Source organism: Daphnia magna, unplaced genomic scaffold, assembly GCF_020631705.1.
Source record: "Daphnia magna isolate NIES unplaced genomic scaffold, ASM2063170v1.1 Dm_contigs134, whole genome shotgun sequence".
In the NCBI taxonomy this organism is placed as follows: domain Eukaryota; kingdom Metazoa; phylum Arthropoda; class Branchiopoda; order Diplostraca; family Daphniidae; genus Daphnia; species Daphnia magna.
In genome coordinates, this window is record NW_025533136.1 from 80,389 (window position 1) to 105,740 (window position 25,352).

A 25,352-nucleotide genomic window follows, 5' to 3' on the forward strand; every position below is an offset into this window, starting at 1 on the left:
CCACTTGGAACGGTCCGATGAATTTAGGCAACAATTTCTTTGTAAGATTTTTCTTATGGAGCTTCCGGCGAACGAGGACAAGATCGCCCAGTAAGAGCTCGGTGTCCACTTTTCTTCGTCTATCGACGCGTTCTTTTGTTTTTCGTTGCTTCCTAAGAATCCGCACCCGCGCTGCCATCCTCAAATCCGCAATACGCGACAAAAATTGCGAGTGCGACTCCTTCTCTTTATCCGGCCAGGGAAACATGTTTTCAATAGACAGGACTGGGAAACGACCATGCACTAGTTCGAAAGGAGTTATTTCCGTAGTGGCCTGTCTAGCCGTATTAATGGCAAATGCTGCCGCGGACAGATGCAAATCCCAATCATCATGGGTCGTATTAACGAAAGCACAGAAAGCAAGTGTCAACGTCCTGTTTACCCGTTCAACCAGCCCATTGGTCTCCGGATGCTCTGCGGTCGCAAAAACGTGGTCGATATTCCACCTGCTTGTCCAGTCAGAAAACAACTTCGAGGTGAAAGCCGTGCCCTGATCCGAAATTAGGCGCCGAGGTGTTCCATGCCGGAAGAGGATATTTTGCTCCAAAAAAACAGTGGCAAATTTAGACGACGTATCTGGAACAGGCTGTACCTCGATCCACTTAGTCAAATAGTCGATCGCGACGATGATGTGGCGATATCCTGCAGATGTACTCTTAAATGGACCTAAATGGTCGACACCGATGAGATGGAATGGGGATGACGGTGGCTCGATGGGGAGGAGCTTACCAATCACGTGACCAATAGCATGTTTGTGTTTTTGACAGAAAAGACAAGATTGGACGAACACTTTCACACTCCTACCCAGCCGTGGCCACCAAAATCTACTTTTAATTCTAAATAAAGTTTTCTCTACTCCCTGGTGCCCGGATGAGGGAAAATCATGACAAGATTCAAGGACTTTGCGACGAAGGATGGAGGGAACAACTAAAAGAAATTTTCTACCCGAATGACTATTTTTTTTATACAAGACTTTACCCCGAATAACAAACCGTTTAGACATATTGTTTTGAATTGGGGAACTCAAGGAAACGAAAATTGGTTGGAGTTGGCCGTCTTGTTGTTGCAAGAGGGCGACCTCATTTGATGCTAAGCCAGTTTCAGGCATATTTACGGCAATACAGCATGTTTCCTCTGTCTGAGAATCATTGGTTTCGACAATCGTCTCCGCCGGATTCCGAGACAGGGCATCTGCTACTTGGTTATCTACGCCTTTGACATGCTCAATGGTAAAATCAAATTCTTGGAGATCAAGCACCCACCTGGAAAATTTGCCCTTCAACTCCTTTTTTCCCATCATCCATTTTACGGAAGAACTATCCGTTTTCACAATGAAATGTCGACCATAAATTTAAGTGCGGAATTTCTTTAATGCCCAGACAACTGCCAAACACTCCAGCTCGTTTGCGTGATAGCGCGTTTCTGCATCACTCAGCTTCCGGCTAATAAAAGAGACAGGCCGATGACCCTCACCAGCATCTTGTGACAATACTGCCCCGAGCCCGATTTGACTTGCGTCTGTCTGGATGGTGACTTCCCGAACGTCATCGAAATGAGCCAGAACAGGAGCTGAGGTCAAGCGCTCGATGATCCTGTTCTTTGCGCCTTCTTGACGCTCGGTCCATCTCCATCCAGCATTTTTCTTCAAAAGTAAGTGTAAAGGGTGCGCAAGGGCTGCAAAGTCGGGTATGAAACGTCGATAATATGAAGCAAGACCTAAAAAACCGCGTAAGGACTTCAGATTAGTTACTGGCATTGTCGTTAGGGCTCGAACTTTTTCACTCTCTGGGCGAATACCTTCCGCGTCAACTACGTGTCCTAAATGAGACACCATGGTTGAGCCAAAAACACATTTATTGACGTTCAGAGTCAAATTTGCTTGTTCTAGGGCTGTTAGAACCAGCTCTAGACGTGCCAAGTGCTCCTCAAACGTCTTCCCAAAAACAAGAACGTCGTCCAGATAGACAAGGCACATATGCCATTTCAGGCCAGCCAAAACCTTGTCCATTAAACGCTGGAATGTTGCTGGGGCACAGTTTAAACCGAACGGTAAACGAGAAAATTGATAAAGGCCGTCTGGGGTGACGAAGGCGGTTTTCTCTCGATCTTCTACCGCTACTGGCACCTGCCAATACCCGCTGGCCAAATCAAGACATGAAAAAAACTGGGCGCCTGCTAATCGATCGAAAACGTCGTCGATCCGAGGCAATGGATATACGTCACGTTTTGTCACTGCATTCAAACGACGGAAATCGACACAAAATCGATATTCTCCCGATTTCGCCTTCCTCACCAACACTACGGGCGAACTCCACGGACTATAAGACTCTTCAATAATCCCGTCCTCCAACATTTCTTCGACCTTGTCAGCAATAATTTGGCGTTCAAAAGCAGACACCCGGTATGGCACAGATTTGATGGGACGAACATCCCCCGTGTCGATGTGGTGCACGACATCTGTCGTGTGTCCGATGGCTCTTTTTGACGCTGGAAAACACTTTTGTCGACGCTCAAGCAACTCAACTATTTTTGCGCGCTCCAAAGGACTGAGTTTCTCCCCCATTCTGATTTGTGGAGCTAACTTAGAGAAATGATCTTCTGAGATCAAGGTTGCGCCAACTTCTGGAATTCCGCCACTTTCTGACACGCCAGACATTTCCACGTCTTCGTCTGCTTCAACAACACAAAAAAATGGCGCCGCTTCAACTTCAACTCCACCGAGGCGTAATTTACAATAGCAATTTTCACAATTCCTTCCCTAATATCTACAATACTCGACGGTATTACCCATTCTTTCCCCGGTTTTGAACAAGAATTAAATTTAACAAATCCCCTCCCCCGAAATACAACTTGGCAATCTCCCATTCACAAACATGAGTGAATTAGGCGGGATGGTTTGGGGTCCGTCCACCTTAACAGGCATCCACCCACGGCGCTTTGACGGTGACTGTTCGGCGAGATACTCGCAAATATCATTCCCGATGATAAATTCTTCATTTCCTTCTACTCCCCCCACAACTAAGTCAACCGCTTCCCGTTTTTGCTCTTCGTCACACACGCAAACCTTTTCTTCTTCCGTTCCTTCATTAATTATAAAAACGTCCTTCGCAAATCGTACCTTCTTTCCCCCCCGTTCCCCTAAGATTTCACCTTCCTTAATTTCCACGATTTTACTCCCTTCCCCATTGAAAATTTTACTCCCTTCCCCATTCAAAATTTTACTCCCTTCCCCATTTAAAATTTTACTCCCTTCCCCATTCGAAATTTTACTCCCTTCCCCAACTAGTTCAATCCTCCCCCTCTTAACCACTATACTTGTATTACTTTTAACGATCCAATCAACCCCCAAAATTAAGGCAAATGGTGCAGTCCTCAAGACAGTTACATTATTAATTTTTACAAGTTTACCCCCCCATTTAACGTTGAGTGGCAAAGATCCCTCGACGCGCACCGGTTTGTTGTCGACGCCCCTGAGTTTAGCTTTGTTCACCTTGCGGCTTGGATTTAAAATTTGCGCACGACACTCAGCCGGACTGCGCTAACACTTGCACCAGAGTCGACGAGGGCTATAACTTCGCCTACTTTTTCGATCCAGACTTTGATAAGGGGTAAGGCAGGTCGGTTTTCAAAAAAAACAAAGCCTCTTAAGGGCGCCATTGCCGTTGGCGGGCAGACGCGTCGTTTTTTGCTGGGCAGTCCCGGGCAATATGTCCATTCCTGTTGCAGACATAACAAAGTCTCTGTGGTGGGCCTCTCTGGGGCATCGGGGCTCCAGCGCGCGAACCACCGGCTATCGGGTTAACCGCCAGCCGCGACATCGACGCTGAAATCTGATTGACCAATCTGTCACCAAGATTTTGAAAAAGAGCCGCGAAATTTGGGGCAGGTGGTGCAGGTGGGGCGACAACAGGTGGCGCAGGACATGCCGTGCCATTAAAGGGTGCAGTGTATGTTACAGGCGGGGCAGGAATACCCATTTGAACACTCGATAAGCCAAGCTGTTCCAAGTCCCGTAGACGAGTTACGAAGTCAGTAAAATTGACAGGTAGCTGAGCCGTAAGCGCCGCGATATAAATTGGATTACCTAACCCCCTAAGCAACGCCTTAATGATGTCTGCCTCTGGCAAAGGTACAGGAGAGCGCAGACATAATCTACGCTTGTCCAAAACGTACTCCAAACAAGATTCCCCTGGTTTCTGCACTCTTGCTTCCACCATTAAGCTCCACTCCAAAAACGACAAGGTGTGGGAAAAGTTTGTGACAAGGGCCGCCGACCAAAGTGGCCACGTACCATGGTTCTGCCCGGTTTGCGCATGCCATTGGGACGCCGTACCTAAAAGACGTGTTACGGCAACCAAAAGACAGTTCTCGGCCGTCCAACCTTCTAACCCTGCTACCCTGTTTACTTGGTCAACAAACCCCTGTGCGTCCTCGTCTGCACTACCTGAAAAATGTGGTAGAGAGTTTACCGCCACTGTGGAGGGCCGAATAACAGGTGCATTGGGTGGTGCAGCAACAATGGCTTGCATAGCGGCTTGGTTTTGCTGTTGGCCCCCGATAACTTGAAGTAGCTGCGCCATCTGGTTCTGCCTCGCTGCTGCGTCCGTTGCTACTGCCGTGGTAAACCCTTGTAACGCAGCGATGAGAGCTGCATTGTCCGCCATTTCAGTTTTGGTCGACGCTTCCGAAGGAGAAATGTCAAATTCCAGACGTTGTTTAGCAGCGTCGTTTGGTGGATAGCGAGGTACAGGGCGAACTAAACGGGGTCTAACCGGTTCTGGATCGGTTTGTTGGCTACGGTTCCGTAAGTGATAGTGGTGTTCAAAACCAAAAAAGGTTCTTTAATCTCGGAATCCGTATCCGACATGCAGGTCCCGACGCCAGCAAAAGCAACCAAAAGAAAAAGACCCAAAACAGACGTGACTAATCAGTCGGTCAACCACGAGAAAGAAAAAAAAGAGAAAAAAAAAAAAAAACCCACTTGCAAAAAAAGAAACAGAATAAACATACATAAACGACGGCACCAGCAAAAGCAAATAAGTCAGGAGACGAACACACAAAAACCAAATTAAATACCCAACAAAAGCTTAGGTACACCAACCGAAACTCGCTTAAATTGTTGGCGCGCCAAAAAAAAGAAACAAGAAATTAAACGCCGAAAAATTAACAAAACAACAAAAGAAAATATTTCAACTTTGGCTTCAAAGCGAAGAAAAAAAAAAAAAAAACCACGATCCCACGGGAAACTACTTTGCGGGAGAGTCTGTCGCGTAACACAGATCCAATATGGCCACGCCCACAGTCACGCCTGCCTCCAACACACGACTGGATCCAATATGGCGGCGCCCCTAAAATGTCAGTTACACACAAAACACACAAAATATAAACCAAAAAAAAAAATGAAAACTTACGGAGATTCACACACCACTTCACAAATTGACAAGACAAAACCTCAGAGAAGAGAGAGAAAAAAAAATAATAAATAAATACTTTAAGGCAGTGGCGTTCAGTAAGGCGACTTTTTAAAAGTCGTTCTAAGGCCTTGTAATCCCTCTTCTGACACCAATTGTTACGTTCGTAACGAGAACACTGGGATTTACCCTCGAAAGAGGCAATTAAATAGTTCAACGAAATAGTTGTATTCCGTCCCTGTACTTGGGATTCGCACAGTTACACAAAAAAAAAGGGAACACGCGAAAAGGGAATGGAAAAATAATCCGCGAGGGAAAGCCAGCGTTTAAACAAAGCCCCCTCTTATGGTCCTGTCGCTCAGACGGTTTACCCTCTACTGCCTTTTACAACAGGTAGACAAAGGCGTCTGGCTAATTGACCCGCCATCTGGCAGAGACAAGCACATAATTAGGGATGGGGATATTGGCGGGAGATACAATTGTAACACAGTTTACATGTAGAAGTATAAACTCATAATATAACCGTGTATTCACATTGAATACATGTATATTTGATTCTGTTTACATGTAGAAGTAAAAACTTATAATATAACAGTGTATTCACATAGAATACAACTATATTTGATTCTGTTTACATGTAGAAGTATAAACTCAAAATATAATAGTGTATTTACATTTAATACAAGTATATTTGATTCTGTTTACATGTAGAAGTATACACTCATAATATAACAGTGTATTCACATTAAATACAAGTATATTTGATTCTGTTTACATGTAGAAGTATAAACTCATAATATAACAGTGTATTCACATTGAATACAAGTATATTTGATCCTTTTTACATATAGGAGTAAATACTCATGGTATAACAGTGTATTCACATTGAGTACAAGTATATTTGATTCAGTTTACATGTAGAAGTATAAACTCATAATATAACAGTGTATTCACATTGAATGCAAGTATATTTGATCCTATTTACATAAATGAGTAAAAACTCATGGTATAACAGTGTATTCACATTGAATACAAGTATATTTGATTCTGTTTACAAGTAGAAGTATAAACTCATAATATAACAGTGTATTCACATTTAATACAAGTATATTTGATCCTGTTTAAATATACAAGTAAAAACTCATGGTATAACAGTGTATTCACATTGAATACAAGTATATTTGATTCTGTTTACATGTAGAAGTATAAACTCATAATATAACAGTGTATTCACATTGAATACAAGTATATTTGATCCTATTTACATAAATGAGTAAAAACTCTTGGTATAACAGTCTATTCACATTGAATACAAGTATATTTGATTCTGTTTACATGTAGAAGAATAAACTCATAATAAAACAGTGTATTCACATTAAATACAAGTATTTTTGATCCTGTTTACATATAGAAGTAAAAACTCATGGTATCATAGTGTATTCACATTGAATACAAGTATATTTGATTCTGTTTACATGTAGACGTATAAACTCATAGTATAACATTGTATTCACATTGAATACAAGTATATTTGATTCTGTTTACATGTAGAAGTATAAACTCATAATATAACAGTGTATTCACATTGAATACAAGTATATTTGATCCTGTTTACATATAGAAGTAAGAATTCATGGTATAACAGTGTATTCACATTGAATACAAGTATATTTGATTCTGTTTACATGTAGAAGTATAAACTCATAATAAAACAGTGTATTCACATTGAATACAAGTATTTTTGATCCTGTTGACATATAGAAGTAAACACTCATGGTATCACAGTGTATTCACATTGAATACAAGTATATTTGATTCTGTTTACATGTAGACGTATAAACTCATAATATAACATTGTATTCACATTGAATACAATTATATTTGAATCTGTTTACATGTAGAAGTATAAACTCATAATATAACAGTGTATTCACATTAAATACAAGTATATTTGATCCTGTTTACATATAGAAGTAAAACCTCATGGTATAACATTGTATTCACATTTAATACATGTTTATTTTATCCTGTTTACATATAGAAATTAAAACTCATGGTATCACAGTGTATTCACATTAAATACAAGTATATTTGATTCTGTTTACATATAGGAGTAAAAACTCATGGTATAACACTGTATTCACATTGAATACAAGTATATTTGATTCTGTTTACATGTAGAAGTATAAACTCATAATATAACAGTGTATTCACATTGAATACAAGTATATTTGATCCTGTTTACATATAGAAGTAAAAACTCATGGTATTGTAATAGTTTTCCGCATGTGACTGCGTAGACTATTAACGAAGAAGTTAGATTTTAATTTGAGTTTTGTATTTACCGCATTTCTCTGCTACAACATACGGGGAGGAAGGCTGTACGATGATGAAAGAACAGGACAGAAGAATGGTTGGTTTGATGAAAGGAATAACACACTAGTACACGTTAAGTGGGGAACAGTCTGTCAAAGAGTCTCCCTGTTTCTTCTTCGTTAGTCGTATTTATTACCTCTCAGAGTGGCATTTTCTTGGAGGTCAAGTGAAGCGTTTTCTAGCGGTCAACTAAAGAAAGCGGTAACCTTGCCCTAGGGACAAGTAGGGGAATATTCTAGACTAGCTAGATGGGCAATCAGATTAAGGGTCACGAGTAGGGGTCTTTCTCGAGTTAACTTCCTGTATTGTTTTGTGACCATAACAAGTTTTATCCTGAGAAGTTGAACTCTCAAGGTTCTTTGTAAGTTAAGATATCGATTCTTTACATCACCCCCCTCCTCTTTTGTTGCGTCCCGCAACAATCAGTCCCAGCTTCTGTATTTTAATTTCATCGAATGATGTGTGAATCCTACGCTGATGACACGGGTACGACGTTTCAGTTTCCTGGATTAGACTTCGTCTATTTGTCGTGCTCCCGAGTTGAACCATTCAGTCGGCATATCCTTCGTGAGTATTATTACAGTGCTTTTTTGTTTTGTTTTTGTTTTTTGGGGGGTGCGTATACGTTTGATCTCTTTTACATTCTCCCTTGTAACTTCCTTTGACGACCCGTTTCTTCTTAGGAGACGAAAAAATGGAACATGGTTTGAAAAGTGGACAATCCGACACCAGAAATTATGCTATTGAGTCTAGAAGAGGGTTTTAAGGAAAGTAAACAAATTGGAGCACATTGATTATAGGTACACAGCGGCGAAAATTATTGTATTTATTATTGTAAGTCATCAAGCTCGTCTGGGAGGGTTGGCTTGATTTTCTTGGAGGAAGGATTCGGTTTCAGGTTGATTAGGGCGTTGGCGGTTTCGCTGCCTCTTCTTTCTGCGTGGGGGCTCTGTTTGTCGTTCTGAGGCTGTGGATTTGGTTGAATATGAACTGCTGGTAGGAGGCATAATGATTTGAATCGGCGGTGGTGTGGCTGTTGCAGTAATTGCTGCTGGTGTTTTGCTGAAGCAGTTAAGTTGGAATATTTTTGGCATAATTGGGAAGGCTTTGAGTAGGAGGAATCCGATACCACAAAATCTAACGGCGAATACTGAAATCATCCCGAAGCCTGAAATGGCTCCATAATTTGTTATCCACCCTCCCATTTTTGCTACAAAATCTACGTGGGGGGCATCGCTATGGTGAATTAAGACATTGGAAGTGAGAAGTTCTTTTGTGTTGTCCTCTGAATGATGTTCGTGAATGGTGGCAAGGATGTCAGCCATCACCGACGCATGACTCAAAGGGCTATTTTGAATTGCTGGATGCATTTGCAGAAGGGTTGCTAAAGTGTTGTCGGCTTCGAATTTCTCCGTTTCAATTAGTTTTCTCCCTTGAACTTGGATGTTGGCAAATATTGGAATCCATTCCCCATTTTTGTAGGCGTGAGTTTTCCCGTTAAAATTTACAAAATTTGAATACCAATATCAGTCGGTGAAGGGCACGAGTTCCCAACCTTCGACTGCTATTGTAAAATTAAGATAACGTGGTTGGGGGCCACATTTCGTAAATTCAGTTTGGAAGGTAACATTTTGCTCCCTACATTGCAAGATTGAAGCTTGGGCACCGTTAGCTACTAATTTCGAACATCTTGGGAGTTGCATGTGGGCAGCTGCTAACCAGCCATTATACTGTGCGCTTACTATAACACTGTGATGATTCATTTTCCTGTTTTCGCATTGCAATCGCCGAATTTCTCGTGCTAGTCTATTTTCGTAGTCCAGTGCTATGTCTCTGGTGTACTGGACATGGGCTGCTGCTTCTATTTCTGCTTTTAACGTAGAGGCCACTTGTTTGATCTGTGCCTTAGTAGTATTCCCGCTGGTTTTATTCTCGTTCTCTATCGTCGCATTTGCATCGAATTTTTCGAACTCCCCTGTAGGCGGTGCCATGTTAATTGCTATCAAAATTTTTTCCATTCCCATAACACTTTGAAACTGTCGTTTTCCGCAGTACGCTAGCATGGTTGTGTTGATCAAAAAATCTGTTTGGCTGTGTTTGTCTTGTAATCGTTTGATTTCGGCCTCATTCGTTTTGTAAAGTAATCCTTCCCCGCTTCTTACTAACTTAAGCTCACAGTCTTTCTTTTCTTTATACGAATTGTCCCAGATTAGGGTGATAAAGTTAACGGTGGCCGTTCCGTTTAAGCTGCCCGAAAGTGTTCCTAACGGCGAGTTAATTGTACAATTGTCGCATTCGGTTTCTAAAGCTACTTCCTCAATTTTGCAGTTTAGCATCGACTGTTTTATGGTTCTTATCCATAATGGTTGCATGAAAGGATACAAGTCGTAAGTAAATTTCCGTGCTCCCGCTGGATTTATCGCTTGATTCCCACATTTCCTGAATTCCTTCATTTCGTGGCACATTTCTGGGGTGGCCACTACTGGCCATTTGCTTTGACTATGTGTGTGCCACCCAAAGAAATCTGTGCTTAATGTACGATGGGCATACCAAACACTACACATATATCCCGGAAATCGCTTAACTTCTGGTAAGTGAGACAAGAGGGTATATACAACAGCTTTTGGAGGGGATGGAACTTCTATAATCTGGCAATTTTCGTCGCCGAAATTCAAGAATCCTTTCATCTTTGCCTGGCTACAGTCGCATATCGTGGCGTTCATCGCCCATGCTGTTTGTAGACAGGTGAAGAGTACTATCAAAAAATAACTAAGAATAGAGAGAGAAAAAAATTACGAACTGGTTGTGGTATAAGAGAAAAGGTTATAACACACATTTTTTCACGCTAATCTCCCACGTTACGTTCGTTTTTCACGAAACGCTGTGGAGTGTAAATATAATAAACACACAACTTTATTATTATCATTATAAGTGATTGGATTTCTACTCCTAGTGGGTCGAGGCTTCATCATACTCCCACGCGCAAAATTCAAGTTTTCGGGATTTCTGAAAAAACTCCCGCATGCTTCATCTGATTTGAACGAAATTAGTCACGCTAGGTTCGTTGTTGACGAATTCGGCTGTGGGGTGCAAAAGAATACATGATGTGCTTTTTTTTTTTTTATTTTACACTTTTTTTTAAATCAAGGGGCAGATTTCTACTACTAGTGGGAAGGGGCTTCATCGTTGTTTTGGGCGCTAATTTCAAATTTTCGGGATTTCTTAAAAACTCCCGCACGCTTCAACTCATTTGAACGAAATTTGTCACGCTAGATTCTTCGTTGACGAACTCGGCTGTGGTGTGCAAGAATACATAAGGGTTTTTTTTCTTTTTTTTTTTAATTTGGAGGGTAATTTTGTTTTTTACCTACCCTTTGTTATTACGTAACACACATTTTTATACGCCCATCTTTTCTATGTAATTTCTCCTTGGACGTCTAACGAACGGACATACCCTTCAAACGTTTCAGCCCTTTTGTAGTTCGACCTTCACGAACTTCGTATAAAAACTTTTTGTTCTGTAGAACTAGTTCAGACGCTGTTCACCATTCTAATCCAACCTTTCCAGAACTCCCACGAAAAGTAAGTTCCAATAGTGATAGCTTTAATTATAAAGAAATTTTATGTTCTCATGTCAAAATCTCTAAATTTTTCGGGAAGACGGGTCGCGACTCGTGACCTTTTTTCTCGCTTGGTACCGTTTGATTGCACTTGTATCTCTATATCTTTCGGTGCGTTATTAGTTTCTTCGTTCCGAATTTTTTTTGGGTCGTACCAGATCTCGTTAGGGACTTCAATTTCTAAAAAGGGGTTGCCGTAGCCAAAGGTTCCTGGTTGTTGACCTGTTTCGGGGTTTGCCGTGATTAGGCCATTCTCATTCTCGAAACCAAAATTTTCTGTCTCATCTTCGTCAGATTCTTCTTCCGGTTCTTCGTCTGACCTGTTATTGTTGGAATCGTCATCTGGCCTTGTTACTCTAAACCCAATGGTTCTTAGATCTTCAAAGTCGACACATTCCTCATCACGCCATACCATACATTCAGTTAGCGCCTTTAACCGATTTACATGGGTGAGTTGAGTTCTCGCGCCATTGTAGGAACGTATTTCTACAGTTCCGTTTGAGTGGACTTTAGAAATTCTGTATGGGCCTTGATATCTAGGATTGAGCTTTTGCTCGTGCCTAACTTAGTCACTCTTACGTCTAGTAGTACTCTGTCTCCTAGTTGAAAGTTGTTTTCTTTTGCTCTTTTGTCATATTCAATTTTTTGTCGAACCCTGGCATCTAACAAATTCTGTCTAGCTAGTGCAAAACCTTCTCTTAAGCGTTTCATTGTTTGGCTTTTGTAATCCTGCAGAGTGATCAATTCTGTTTCTGGGAATAAAAATCGATCAATGACCATGTTTGGATCTTTTGCCATTATTAAAAAATAGGGGCTCTCCATTGTAGAAGAGTGGACTGAATTCCTGTAGGCTGATGCCATTGGTCCCAATACTTCCTCCCAATGTTCGTAACCATCATCTATATATTTACGAATCATTTCTACTACAGTTTTGTTGAAGCGCTCTGTCATACCATTCGATTGGGGATGATAGGCTGTCGTAGTCTTATGTTTCGTTTTCAATTCTTTACACAAACTGTTGAATAATTGGGAGGTAAAATTGGAGCCCCTATCAGTAATGATAATTTTGGGTGGGCCGTGATACAGTAAAATCTTGTCCATCAGGACCCGGCAAGTCGTTTCGGCCGTTTGGTTTGGCAACGCTACGACCTCTGTCCATTTTGAAAAAGCATCAGTCATTACCAGTACATATTTATTTCCGTTCAAGGATTCGGGTTTGATTGGCCCTAGAAAATCCATGCCTATAACTTCAAATGGGGCCGTCGCTATTTCAAGAGGATTCAGAAAAGCTCTGGTTACTACGCGTCTTTGTAATGCACAAACTTCACACGATTTGCAATAGTTTTTTATATCTTTTAACATGTCTGGCCAATAGAATTTGTCCCTAACTCTAAAGTATGTGCGTAGAAACGCTAGATGTCCCGCTAACAGAGAATCATGGTATTCTTTAACTACACTCTTTCTCAGGGAATAGGGCACAACGGTTTGCTCCTATACATATTTTCTTCTTTTCTTTGAGGCAGGATAGAAATCCCTTCTCAGTACTCCGCTGTCGATTCGAAAAGTTCCTATTTCTTTCACCCAATCAGGGTTTTCTAATTCATCCATTTCTGATAGGGTTCCTTCATTCAAATAGTTTATTATCTTTGCGCACAGCTCGTCTTTCTTCTGCTCTTCTATCAATTTTTTGTAAAATCCGAACGTTCTTCGATTGCTACAACGCGAATTCGAGAGAAGAAATCAGCGTTGTTGTGTTCTTTCCCAGGTTTATATCTAATCCTGTATTTTGCTGCAGATAACGCAATCGACCATCTTCCCAACCGACTATTCTCATCCTTGTGAGATTCCAGCCATTGGAGTGGTCTGTGATCACTAACGATCTCGAACATTTCATCCTGTATGTAGTGACGATATCTTTTTATCCCATAAACGATTGCTAATGCCTCGCGCTCTATTGCTGAATAGTTACGTTCGGCATTGTTTAGATGTCTACTAGAATACGCAATGACCACTTCTTGATCATTCTGAATTTGGCTTAGGACCGCTCCAATACCGTAGTTACTGGCATCGGTAAAAATTAAAATTTTTTTTTTTAAATCAGGGAATGCAACAATAGGCGGCGTTATGAGACATTCGCGTAGTGTCTTAAAGGCTTTTTGCTCCTCTTCTCCCCATTCAAAATTACTGCTTTTACTTTCTTCCTTACATGTTACTGGTACTTTCTCCCCTTTCTTGTTAACTCTGTTCTTTGTTTTTTTTGTAAGCTCGATTAGCGGGTGGACTATATCTGCAAAATTTTTTATAAACCGTCTGTAATAAGATGCAAGTCCTAAGAATGATTGGGTTTCCACTACTGTTTTCGGCCTGTCATAATTTTTTAGTCGCTCAATTTTCTCGGGATCAGGAGTGATTCCACTTGCTGAGATGACATGTCCCAAATACTGCACAGATTCACACATAAATTTACATTTAGATAGGCCAAGTTTAAGATTAGCTTCTTTTAAAAGGTCAAAGATTCTCTCCAAGTTGAGAAGATGCTCCTCCTTGGTTTTCGAGAAAACTATTATATCATCTAGATAGACTAAACAGATTTCGCCAATCACTGAGCGTAACACAAAGTTCATTAGACGTTGGAATGTCCCCGGCGCGTTCGTCAATCCGAATGCTAGCCGGTTCCTCTCATACAAGTTGTTATCTACTATAAAAGCAGTTTTTTCCTTGGAACTGTCATCCATTTCAATTTGCCAGTACCCTGACGCTAATACAAGTGTGCTAAAGTACTGTTGTCCGTGAAGTAAGTCAAGAACGTCATCGATTCTTGGCAGCGGAAACGAGTCTTTTTTTGTTATCTGGTTTAGTTTTCTGTAATCTATGCACAATCTGATCCCCCGCTTTTCTTTTTAACTGAAACTACAGGTGCGGCCCATGGAGACATGGACGGCTTTATTATTTTATTAACTAATAACTATTGCAAAATACTTTCTAATTCCTTTTTATTGTTGTTGTGAATCCGATAGGGTCTTAATCGAATGGGCCCTTGTCCTTCCGTGTTAATGTGGTGTTTAACTAGTCCTGTTTTTCCTAATTCGTCCGCTTTAGATGCAAACATTGTAATATTAGTTTTTAAAAATTCGACCAAAGAAGTTCGATCTGCTTCTGCTATTGTTAAGGGTAAGTTTTCGCTGAAATCTACATCGACAGGAGATTGTTCTTCTGTCTCACAAAAATTGATGTTTTCTTTTTTGTTCTTTCAAATACTATTCTTCCAATGACTTGAAATTTTGGAACAGTGATTAGTTCATTGGTTTCGTTAATTAAAACTACGGAAAAAACTGTTAAATCGTTAACACTGCAGACGAAGGGGTCCACTCGTAACCCACTGTGTACTCCCGGCCCTCTTTCTAAATAACATGTAATATTCTGTGGAAGTTTCCCGCCTTCCCCATCGGATTCAACGACAGTGGCACTAAAGAGCTTGATCGTGATCCTGTTTTTTGTAATTATGGCTGGCGCAGAGGCCGTGTCTTCCTTTGTTTCTTTGACACGGTATATTGTTCTCTCACTCCCATCTATAATAAATTTGTGCTCGTAGAGCGCGTCTAAACCCAAGATACAATCTTCATCGATTCTATCTACGACAATGAACTCCTGCAGAAGATCATCGCCTAATACATTCATCTCGAGGGTAACTGTACCTCTTGTTCTAAGTCTAGTGTTGTCTACACCGAAGAGTTCTACCGGGGCATCAGTACTAAAGTTTTTGATTTGATTTCCGATTCGTTGCAAAATTTCCGTTTTTATTAAGCTTCTACCCGCACCACTATCCAAAAGAGCAAAAAAATTTACGTCACCGACTTGTAGCTTTAGTCGGGGTATTTTATTTTTTCTACTTTCTCTGACCTCATTAACATTTTGTAGGGGCTTTGGACAAGGCCCACCTTTGTTCCCAACATTGCAAAAGGTGGTTTTTAGTTTCCCTGGTCAAACGGGTTCAATTGACCTGCATTATTTTGTAGGAGTGGACCGTATGTTTGATTATGTTTCGGTTGCGAGTCTGGACATTCACGCTGCACATGCCCATTTTGTTTGCATTTAAAACATCTAGGACCCCAGGGGCCCCAACTACACATCGCTGTAAGATGTGTGTTCGTTTTGCAATATGCATAGTATTTTGGGCCTGGCGGGTTCCAACCCGCTTGGGTATTTCGGTCACTTTGGGATACAGTGCCGGTCCACTTATACGACCGCCTACTCATACGACCAACCCGGTTATACGACCACCCTTCTGCTTGCACCACTTTTTGGCGCGAACAGCCCCTGTTCAAACTTTTATGCCGCTAAATGTACCGACAGTTGCATTATTTTAATCCCTTTTCGAGGTCTATTTTTTAAAATGACTATTGACTTTCATTAAGGTGAGAGGGCTGGACTTTTTTGAACAAAACTGCATTACGTCAGCCAGTGTTCTGTTGTAAGTGGATCAGAACGCATCGCTATTGTACTTGGGAAGAATGGGAAAAGTAAAAGAAAGGGATATCCGCGTAACAAGACTCTTAATGCTAGGCGTATTTTTTCTAGTCTTGTTTCTATTTTATTTGAGCCTACATTTATTATATTTCATACGCTTTTGTACTGAGACAAGCCAAACGATATCGCATCATATCAAATTTAAATCAGTCGTCACCTGCTAATCACTACTATAGCGTCCGACCAGTCATGCGACCATCCGGTTATACGACCGCTGCACCAAGTGGTCGTATAAGTGGACCGGCACTGTAGTTGTCTTTGTCCGAATAGACTTCCCGAATTTTGTTGTTGAGATCCTTGGGGGTTTTGTTCGAACTGACTAACGCAGTTCTGTGGTTGTTGGGATTGCGGGATGGACCGAGCTGGGAGAACAGCTTGAGCTTGGAATACTGGCTGGGGCTGGAAACCGGTTTGGGACTGAAAAACGGATTGAGGCTGAAAAGCGGTTTGGGGCTGAAAAGCAAGTTGTGAGCGAAAATTCGTTTGGGTCTGTGCTTGTACGACTTTATTCAATAGTTTAGCGGTTTCTTGGTTTTGTTGCATCAATTCACTCATTAATTTTTGATTGTTTTTTAACGTTGTTTCTAGTTCTGACAATTTCCCTTTTGTTTCGCTTGAAGAGATGGCATTTGAGTTTGATGCGACTGCATTAATGAATTCTACGTTTTGTCTTTCTAATTTAGCTTCGTTCAATACAGCCGCGCAATTTTCCTTGGCTTTTATCAAACTATCTTAATTTTTAAATTCTTTGAAGCTCATCCGTTCTCGAAGATTGGGTTTTAATCCCCCAAAAATTTGTCCATTTTCAGCTGTTCTCTCATTTCGAGGTCTACCCATTTACCCTCTTTCGTCGGGTAAGCAAACGAAAAAAGTTTTTGTAGGCGACAAGCATAATCCCTAATTGATTCTCCAGGGTTGCGAATACAATTGTTATATTCGGTCAAATAGATTTTTCTACTGTCTCCTCCATGGTACCGTTCTTGTAGGCATTGTTTTATTTTTGAGAAATCCTTTGCCTCTCTTGGATAGCGCAACTGGAAAGTCGTTACGCAGTCGGTCGCCGAACCAAAAAGTTTGGAGCATAGCAACTTTATTTTCCTGCCTTCTTCAAACTCTGAAGTATTCATGACTGCATCAAAATGTTTGATCCAGTCCTCAAATTTCGTCGAACCTAATCCATTAAAAGCTGGCACTTGAGCAAGGAGGGAAACCGTTTGTTTGTTTATTATTTAATTTTATTAATTATTTAATTATTATTTTGTTAATAGCTTTTGGCTTAAATAATAGCTTTGACTTGTATCTATTGGGCAAGATTTCTCGCTTGTTTTTTCTTTTTGCTCTTCCTTAATTTCGTTCATTGATTTCACTATCTGTTTTGCTGCGGCTTTGGCGCCCATGTGCGCTTCTTCCTTTGACGCCCCTCCCGCTTTCATGCAACGATACATGTGATCGTAGTGACTTTGATAATCCATTCTCGGTGTTTCCCCTACCAAGGGTTTCTTCCCTGTCTGTATGGATTGGTCTAACTGTTTGTGATAGCTGGGGGCTATCGGCTTGTTTCTCTCTGTTTTTATTTCTTTTTCTTTTGCGCTTTTTTCTTTCCCTGGTCGACGGACTGGTTTTTCGTCCTCCTCCTCTGTTGACGCGAGATTTTCGTTATCTTTTTCTTCGTTCTCACTACCACTAGGGTTCTCGCTTTCGTTCTCCTCTTCTGTTGATGAATTTTTTTCTTCTCTCCCTTCTGTTTCGTTGCTCTCTGTAGTTTTTTGGGTCTGCTTACTCTCTTCTTCTTGATGCACTTGAGCTTTATGTTTGTTACGACTACTCCAGCGAGTTGGTGGCTGTCCCTTAATATGTACTTTGCGTGCCTTTCTTTTCGGTTTCTTTAATTCTGCCCGATCTTTATCTTCCTCGTCTATTTCAGGTAGATCTTCTTCTGATTCTGACTTTTCAATCTCTTTCTCTTCAACCTCAGATAGCTGCAGGTAAAGTCTCTCTGTAGGGGGAGGTGTTCGCCTTAATGCTTTCCCTTTTGAATTTTCCCAACGTGTGTCGTCTGTCGGTTGTTCGTCTTTTCCTGGCAATTCTTCTTCGGTTTCGTATTCTGAATCTGAACTGCCTGTTTGATAGTCTTCCGACTCGCTATTTTCTGCCTCTTCTGGTTTTGTTTCTTTTACTTTTGGTGTTCGCTTAAATTGTTTAGGAGATAATGTATTCAAAACTGTTTTCCCTATGTTTTTTAGAAAGGCTGTTGTACCTAATTTCTCTTTAAGGGTTTATGACATTCCACTAAAAAATGGCCGTCGGTTGACCGTCCTTTTGCCTTAGTTTTATACTTTCTTTTTGCTAAAAATGATTCAGGTTTTGTTTAACGATTGTAATTAGAGATTCGTGAAGCCCTCTTAAAGAGGCGTTGTATTCCCCCTTTTGATTTGTTTGCGAAAAAAGATTGCTTTTTTTTTTTTTTTTTTATTTGCTTATCTGGGCCTTGGTCATGTTACTTGGACCAACGCTGCTGATTCAAAATTATAAAACAAAAAAATTGAGACTTTAACCGTTCAAGTTCTTGGTCTGAACAGCATTGCATTTATATATATATATATAAATATTAAATAAAAAGGCCAGAGTTACCTGTGGCTATAAAAAAATGCTATCCATTGTAAAAAAAAGTTGAAAAAGATTGGCAGTGTCGGTTGTGAATCAACAAAACTGTTATCAATCGGGAAAAAAATCTTCGAGAAAAAATGGCAGAGTTGGCTGTGGGTCAACAAAACTGCTATACAAATGTGTAGTGCACAATATTCCCCCAGCTTTATATAATGGAGGGTTATTTTCTTCTGCTTTCGTTTAACATAGTCAAAAGAAAGTCTGTCGATTGTCCCGTACGCATTTTTCTGAAAGCCAGAAAATTACTCGTTAGCCAATCCCTATCCGACTGACAAGATTCACGCCGTGTTACTACGGTCGCTAAACCTTTCGAAAGCCGCTTCGAGATGACACAAGGAGCGGTAAACCTTGTTCATTCGGTACCCACCACACGAGGGTTCTGGAGACAAAAATACATAAACGTCGTTGGCTGTGAATTTTTACATCCAATACATTGGAGACCACACCTGACGTGATTTGTGAAATACAATACGTTTGAAGGATAATATAGCATGCAAGTTCAGATAGATCGCTGCCACCAGTGTAATAGTTTTCCGCATGTGACTGCGTAGACTATTAACGAAGAAGTTAGATTTTAATTCGAGTTTTGTATTTACCGCATTTTTCTGCTACAACACACGGGGAGGAAGGATGTACGATGATGAAAGAACAGGACAGAAGAATGGTTGGTTTGATGAAAGGAATAACACACTAGTACACGTTAAGTGGGGAACAGTCTGTCAAAGAGTCTCCCTGTTTCTTCTTCGTTATTCGTATTTATTACCTCTCAGAGTGGCAATTTCTTGGAGGTCAAGTGAAGCGTTTTCTAGCGGTCAACTAAAGAAAGCGGTAACCTTGCCCTAGTGGCAAGTAGGGGAATATTCTAGACTAGCTAGATGGGCAATCTGATTAAGGGTCACGAGTAGGGGTCTTTCTCGAGTTAACTTCCTGTATTGTTTTGTGACAATAACAAGTGTTATCCTGAGAAGTTGAACTCTCAAGGTTTTTTGTAAGTTAAGATATCGATTCTTTACAGTATAACAGTGTATTCACATTGAATACATGTATATTTGATTCTGTTTACATGTAGAAGTATAAACTTATAATATAACAGTGTATTCACATTGAATACAAGTATATTTGATTCTGTTTACATGTAGAAGTATAAACTCATAATATAACAGTGTATTTACATTGAATACAAGTATATTTGATTCTGTTTACATGTAGAAGTTTAAACTCATAATATAACAGTGTATTCACATTGAATACAAGTATATTTGATTCTGTTTACATGTAGAAGTATAAACTCATAATATAACAGTGTATTCACATTGAATACAAGTATATTTGATCCTGTTTACATATAGGAGTAAAAACTCATGGTATAACAGTGTATTCACATTGAATACAAGTATATTTGATTCTGTTTACATGTAGAAGTATAAACTCTTAATAAAAGAGTGTATTCACATTGAATACAAGTATTTTTTATCCTGTTTACATATAGAATTAAAAACTCATGATATAACAGTGTATTCACATTGAATAAAAGTAAGTTTGATTCTGTTTACATTTAGAAGTAAAAACTCATAAAATAACAGTGTATTCACATTGAATACTAGTATATTTGATCCTGTTTACATATTGAAGTAAAAACTCATGGTATCACAGTGTATTCACATTGAATACAAGTATATTTGATCCTGTTGACATATATAAGTAAAAACTCATAATATAACAGTGTATTCAAATTGAATACAAGTATATTTGATATTGTTTACATGTAGAAGTATAAACTCATAATATAACATTGTATTTACATTGAATACAAGTATATTTGATCCTGTTTACATATAGAAGTAAAAACTCATGGTATAACAGTGTTTTGACATTAATATAGAAGTAAAAACTCATGGTATAACAGTGTATTTATCTTGAATACAAGTATATTTGATTCTGTTTACATGTAGAAGTATAAACTCATAATATAACAGTGTATTCACATTGAATACAAGTATATTTGATCCTTTTTACATATAGAAGTAAAAACTCATGGTATAACAGTGTATTCACATTGAATACAAGTATATTTGATTCTGTTTACATGTAGAAGTATAAACTCATAATAAAAGAGTGTATTCACATTGAATACAAGTATTTTTTATCCTGTTTACATATAGAATTAAAAACTCATGATATAACAGTGTATTCACATTGAATACAAGTAAGTTTGATTCTGTTTACATTTAGAGGTAAAAACTCATAATATAACAGTGTATTCAAATTGAATACAAGTATATTTGATATTGTTTACATGTAGAAGTATAAACTCATAATATAACATTGTATTTACATTGAATACAAGTATATTTGATCCTGTTTACATATAGAAGTAAAAACTCATGGTATAACAGTGTTTTCACATTAATATAGAAGTAAAAACTCATGGTATAACAGTGTATTTACATTGAATACAAGTATATTTGATTCTGTTTACATGTAGAAGTATAAACTCATAATATAACAGTGTATTCACATTGAATACAAGTATATTTGATCCTGTTTACATATAGAAGTAAAAACTCATGGTATAACAGTGTATTCACATTGAATACAAGTATATTTGATTCTGTTTACATGTATAAGTATAAACTCATAATATAACAGTGTATTCACATTGAATACAAGTATATTTGATTCTGTTTACATGTAGAAGTATAAACTCATAATATAACAGTGTATTCACATTGAATACATGTATATTTGATCTTATTTACATAAAGGAGTAAAAACTCATGGTATAACAGTGTATTCACATTGAATACAAGTATATTTGATTCTGCTTACATGTAGAAGTAAAAACTCATAAAATAACAGTGTATTCATATTGAATTCAAGTATATTTGATCCTGTTTACATATAGAAGTAAAAACCCATGGTATAACAGTGTATTCACATTGAATACAAGTATATTTGATTCTGTTTACATGTAGAAGTATAAACTCATAATAATACAGTGTATTCACATTTAATACAAGTAAGTTTTTGATCCTTTTTACATATAGAAGTAAAAACTCATGGTATCACAGTGTATTCACATTGAATACAAGTATATTTGATTCTGGTTACATGTAGACGTATAAACTCATAATATAACATTGTATTCACATTGAATACAATTATATTTGATTCTGTTTACATGTAGAAGTATAAACTCATAATATAACAGTGTATTCACATTGAATACAAGTTTATTTGATCCTGTTTACATATAAAAGTAAAAACTCATGGTATAACACTTTATTCACATTGAATACAAGTATATTAGATTCTGTTTACATGTAGAAGTATAAACTCATAATATAACAGTGTATTCACATTGAATACAAGTATTTTTGATCCTGTTTACATATAGAAGTAAAAACTCATGGTATAACAGTGTATTCACATTGAATACAAGTATATTTGATCCTGTTTACATATTGAAGTAAAAACTCATGGTATCACAGTGTATTCACATTGAATACAAGTATATTTGATCCTGTTGACATATATAAGTAAAAACTCATAATATAACAGTGTATTCAAATTGAATACAAGTATATTTGATTCTGTTTACATGTAGAAGTATAAACACATAAAATAACAGTGTATTCACATTGAATACAAGTATATTTGATCCTGTTTACATATAAAAGTAAAAACTCATGGTATAACAGTGTATTCACATTGAATACAAGTATATTTGATTCTGTTTACATGTAGAAGTATAAACTGATATTATAACAGTGTATTCACATTGAATACAAGTATATTTGATCCTGTTTACATATAGAAGTAAAAACTCATGGTATAACAGTGTTTTCACATAAATAGAGAAGTAAAAACTCATGGTATAACAGTGTATTTACATTGAATACAAGTATATTTGATTCTGTTTACATGTAGAAGTAAAAACTCATAATATAACAGTGTATTCACATTGAATACAAGTATATTTGATCCTGTTTACATATAGAAGTAAAAACTCATGGTATAACAGTGTATTCACATTAAATACAAGTATATTTGATTCTGTTTACATGTATAAGTATAAACTCATAATATAACAGTGTATTCACATTGAATACAAGTATATTTGATCCTGTTTACATGTAGAAGTATAAACTCATTATATAACAGTGTTTTCACATTGAATACAAGTATATTTGATCCTGTTTACATATAGGAGTAAAAACTCATGGTATAACAGTGTATTCACATTGAATACAAGTATATTTGATTCTGTTTGCATGTAGAAGTATAAACTCATAATATAACAGTGTATTCTTATTGAATACATGTATATTTGATCTTGTTTACATAAAGGAGTAAAAACTCATGGTATAACAGTGTATTCACATTGAATACAAGTATATTTGATTCTGCTTACATGTAGAAGTAAAAACTCATAATATAACAGTGTATTCATATTGAATACAAGTATATTTGATCCTGTTTACATATAGAAGTAAAAACCCATGGTATAACACTGTATTCACATTGAATACAAGTATATTTGATTCTGTTTACATGTAGAAGTATAAACTCATAATATAACAGTGTATTCACATTGAATACAAGTTTATTTGATCCTGTTAACATATAAAAGTAAAAACTCATGGTATAACACTTTATTCACATTGAATACAAGTATATTAGATTCTGTTTACATGTAGAAGTATAAACTCATAATATAACAGTGTATTGACATTGAATACAAGTATTTTTGATCCTGTTTACATATAGAAGTAAAAACTCATGGTATAACAGTGTATTCACATTGAATACATGTTTATTTGATCCTGTTTACATATAGAATTAAAAACTCATGATATAACAGTGTATTCACATTGAATACAAGTAAGTTTGATTCTGTTTACATTTAGAAGTATAAACTCAAAAAATAACAGTGTATTCACATTGAATACTAGTATATTTGATCCGGTTTACATATTGAAGTAAAAACTCATGGTATCACAGTGTATTCACATTGAATACAAGTATATTTGATCCTGTTGACATATATAAGTAAAAAATCATAATATAACAGTGTATTCAAATTGAATACAAGTATATTTGATTCTGTTTACATGTAGAAGTATAAACTCATAATATAACATTGTATTTACATTGTATACAAGTATATTTGATCCTGTTTACATATAGAAGTAAAAACTCATGGTATAACAGTGTTTTCTCATTAATATAGAAGTTTAAACTCATGGTATAACAGTGTATTTACATTGAATACAAGTATATTTGATTCTGTTTACATGTAGAAGTATAAACTCATAATATAACAGTGTATTCCCATTGAATACAAGTATATTTGATCCTGTTTACATATAGAAGTAAAAACTCATGGTATAACAGTGTATTCACATTGAATACAAGTATATTTGATTCTGTTTACATGTAGAAGTATAAACTCATAATATAACAGTGTATTCACATTGAATACAAGTATATTTGATTCTGTTTACATGTAGAAGTATAAACTCATAATATAAAATTGTATTTACATTGAATACAAGTATATTTGATCCTGTTTACATATAGAAAAAAACTCATGGTATAACAGTGTATTCACAATGATATAGAAGTTAAAACTCATGGTATCACAGTATATTCACATTGAATACAAGTATATTTGATTCTGTTTACATGTAGAAGTATAAACTCATGATATAACAGTGATTTCACATTGAATACAAGTATTTTTGATCCTGTTTACATATAGAAGTAAAAACTCATGGCATAACAGTGTATTCACATTGAATACAAGTATATTTGATTCGGTTTACATGTAGAAATATATACTCATAATATAACAGTGTATTCACATTGAATTCAAGTATATTTGATTCTGTTTACATGTAGAAGTATAAACTCATAATATAACAGTGTATTCACATTAAATACAAGTATATTTGATCCTGTTTACATATAGAAGTCAAAACACATGGTATAACAGTGTATTCGCATTGAATACAAGTATATTTGATTTTGTTTACATGTAGAAGTGTAAACTCATAATATAACAGTGTATTCACATTGAATACAAGTATATTTGATTCTGTTTATATGTAGAAGTATAAACTCATAATATAACCGTGTATTCACATTGAATACAAGTATATTTGTTCCTGTTTACACATAGAAGTAAAAACTCATGGTATAACAGTGTATTCACATTGAATACAAGTATATTTGATTCTGTTTACATTTAGAAGTATAAACTCATAATATAACAGTGTATTCACATTTAATACAAGTATATTTGATCCTGTTTACATATAGAAGCAAAAACTCATGGTATAACAGTGCATTCACATTGAATACAAGTATATTTGATTCTGTTTACATGTAGAAGTATTAACTCATGGTATATCAGTGTATTCACATTGAATACAAGTATTTTTGATTCTGTTTACATGTAGAAGTATAAACTCATAATATAACAGTGTATTCACATTGAATACAAGTATATTTAATTCTGTTTAAATGTAGAAGTATAAACTCATAATATAACAGTGGATTCACATTGAATACAAGTATATTTGATTCTGTTTACATGTAGAAGTATAAACTCATAATATAAAATTGTATTTACAATGAATACAAGTATATTTGATCCTGTTTCATATAGAAAAAAACTCATGGTATAAGAGTGTATTCACATTGATAT

The 25,352-nt window shown here is 37.2% G+C and overlaps 3 protein-coding genes across 3 annotated transcripts; all 3 read right to left on the reverse strand.

Annotated features, from left to right (window-relative positions):
- Window positions 1-3,559: 3,559 nt before the first annotated feature.
- On the reverse strand, window positions 3,560-4,844 carry LOC123467018. Its single transcript, XM_045167079.1, has one exon. The coding sequence runs from the start codon at window positions 4,701-4,703 to the stop codon at window positions 3,684-3,686; it is 1,020 nt and encodes a 339-aa protein (XP_045023014.1). The 5' UTR covers window positions 4,704-4,844; the 3' UTR covers window positions 3,560-3,683.
- Window positions 4,845-8,668: 3,824 nt separating this feature from the next.
- Window positions 8,669-10,279, reverse strand: LOC123467019. Its single transcript, XM_045167080.1, has 2 exons — window positions 9,514-10,279; window positions 8,669-9,264 (listed from the first exon to the last, which is right to left on the reverse strand). The coding sequence occupies exons 1-2, from the start codon at window positions 10,277-10,279 to the stop codon at window positions 8,669-8,671; spliced, it is 1,362 nt and encodes a 453-aa protein (XP_045023015.1).
- A 4,356-nt stretch (window positions 10,280-14,635) lies between these two features.
- Window positions 14,636-15,702, reverse strand: LOC123467020. The gene is made up of 2 exons (XM_045167081.1): window positions 15,483-15,702; window positions 14,636-15,225 (listed from the first exon to the last, which is right to left on the reverse strand). Exons 1-2 carry the CDS (start codon window positions 15,700-15,702, stop codon window positions 14,636-14,638), a joined length of 810 nt encoding a protein of 269 aa, XP_045023016.1.
- Window positions 15,703-25,352: the final 9,650 nt, after the last annotated feature.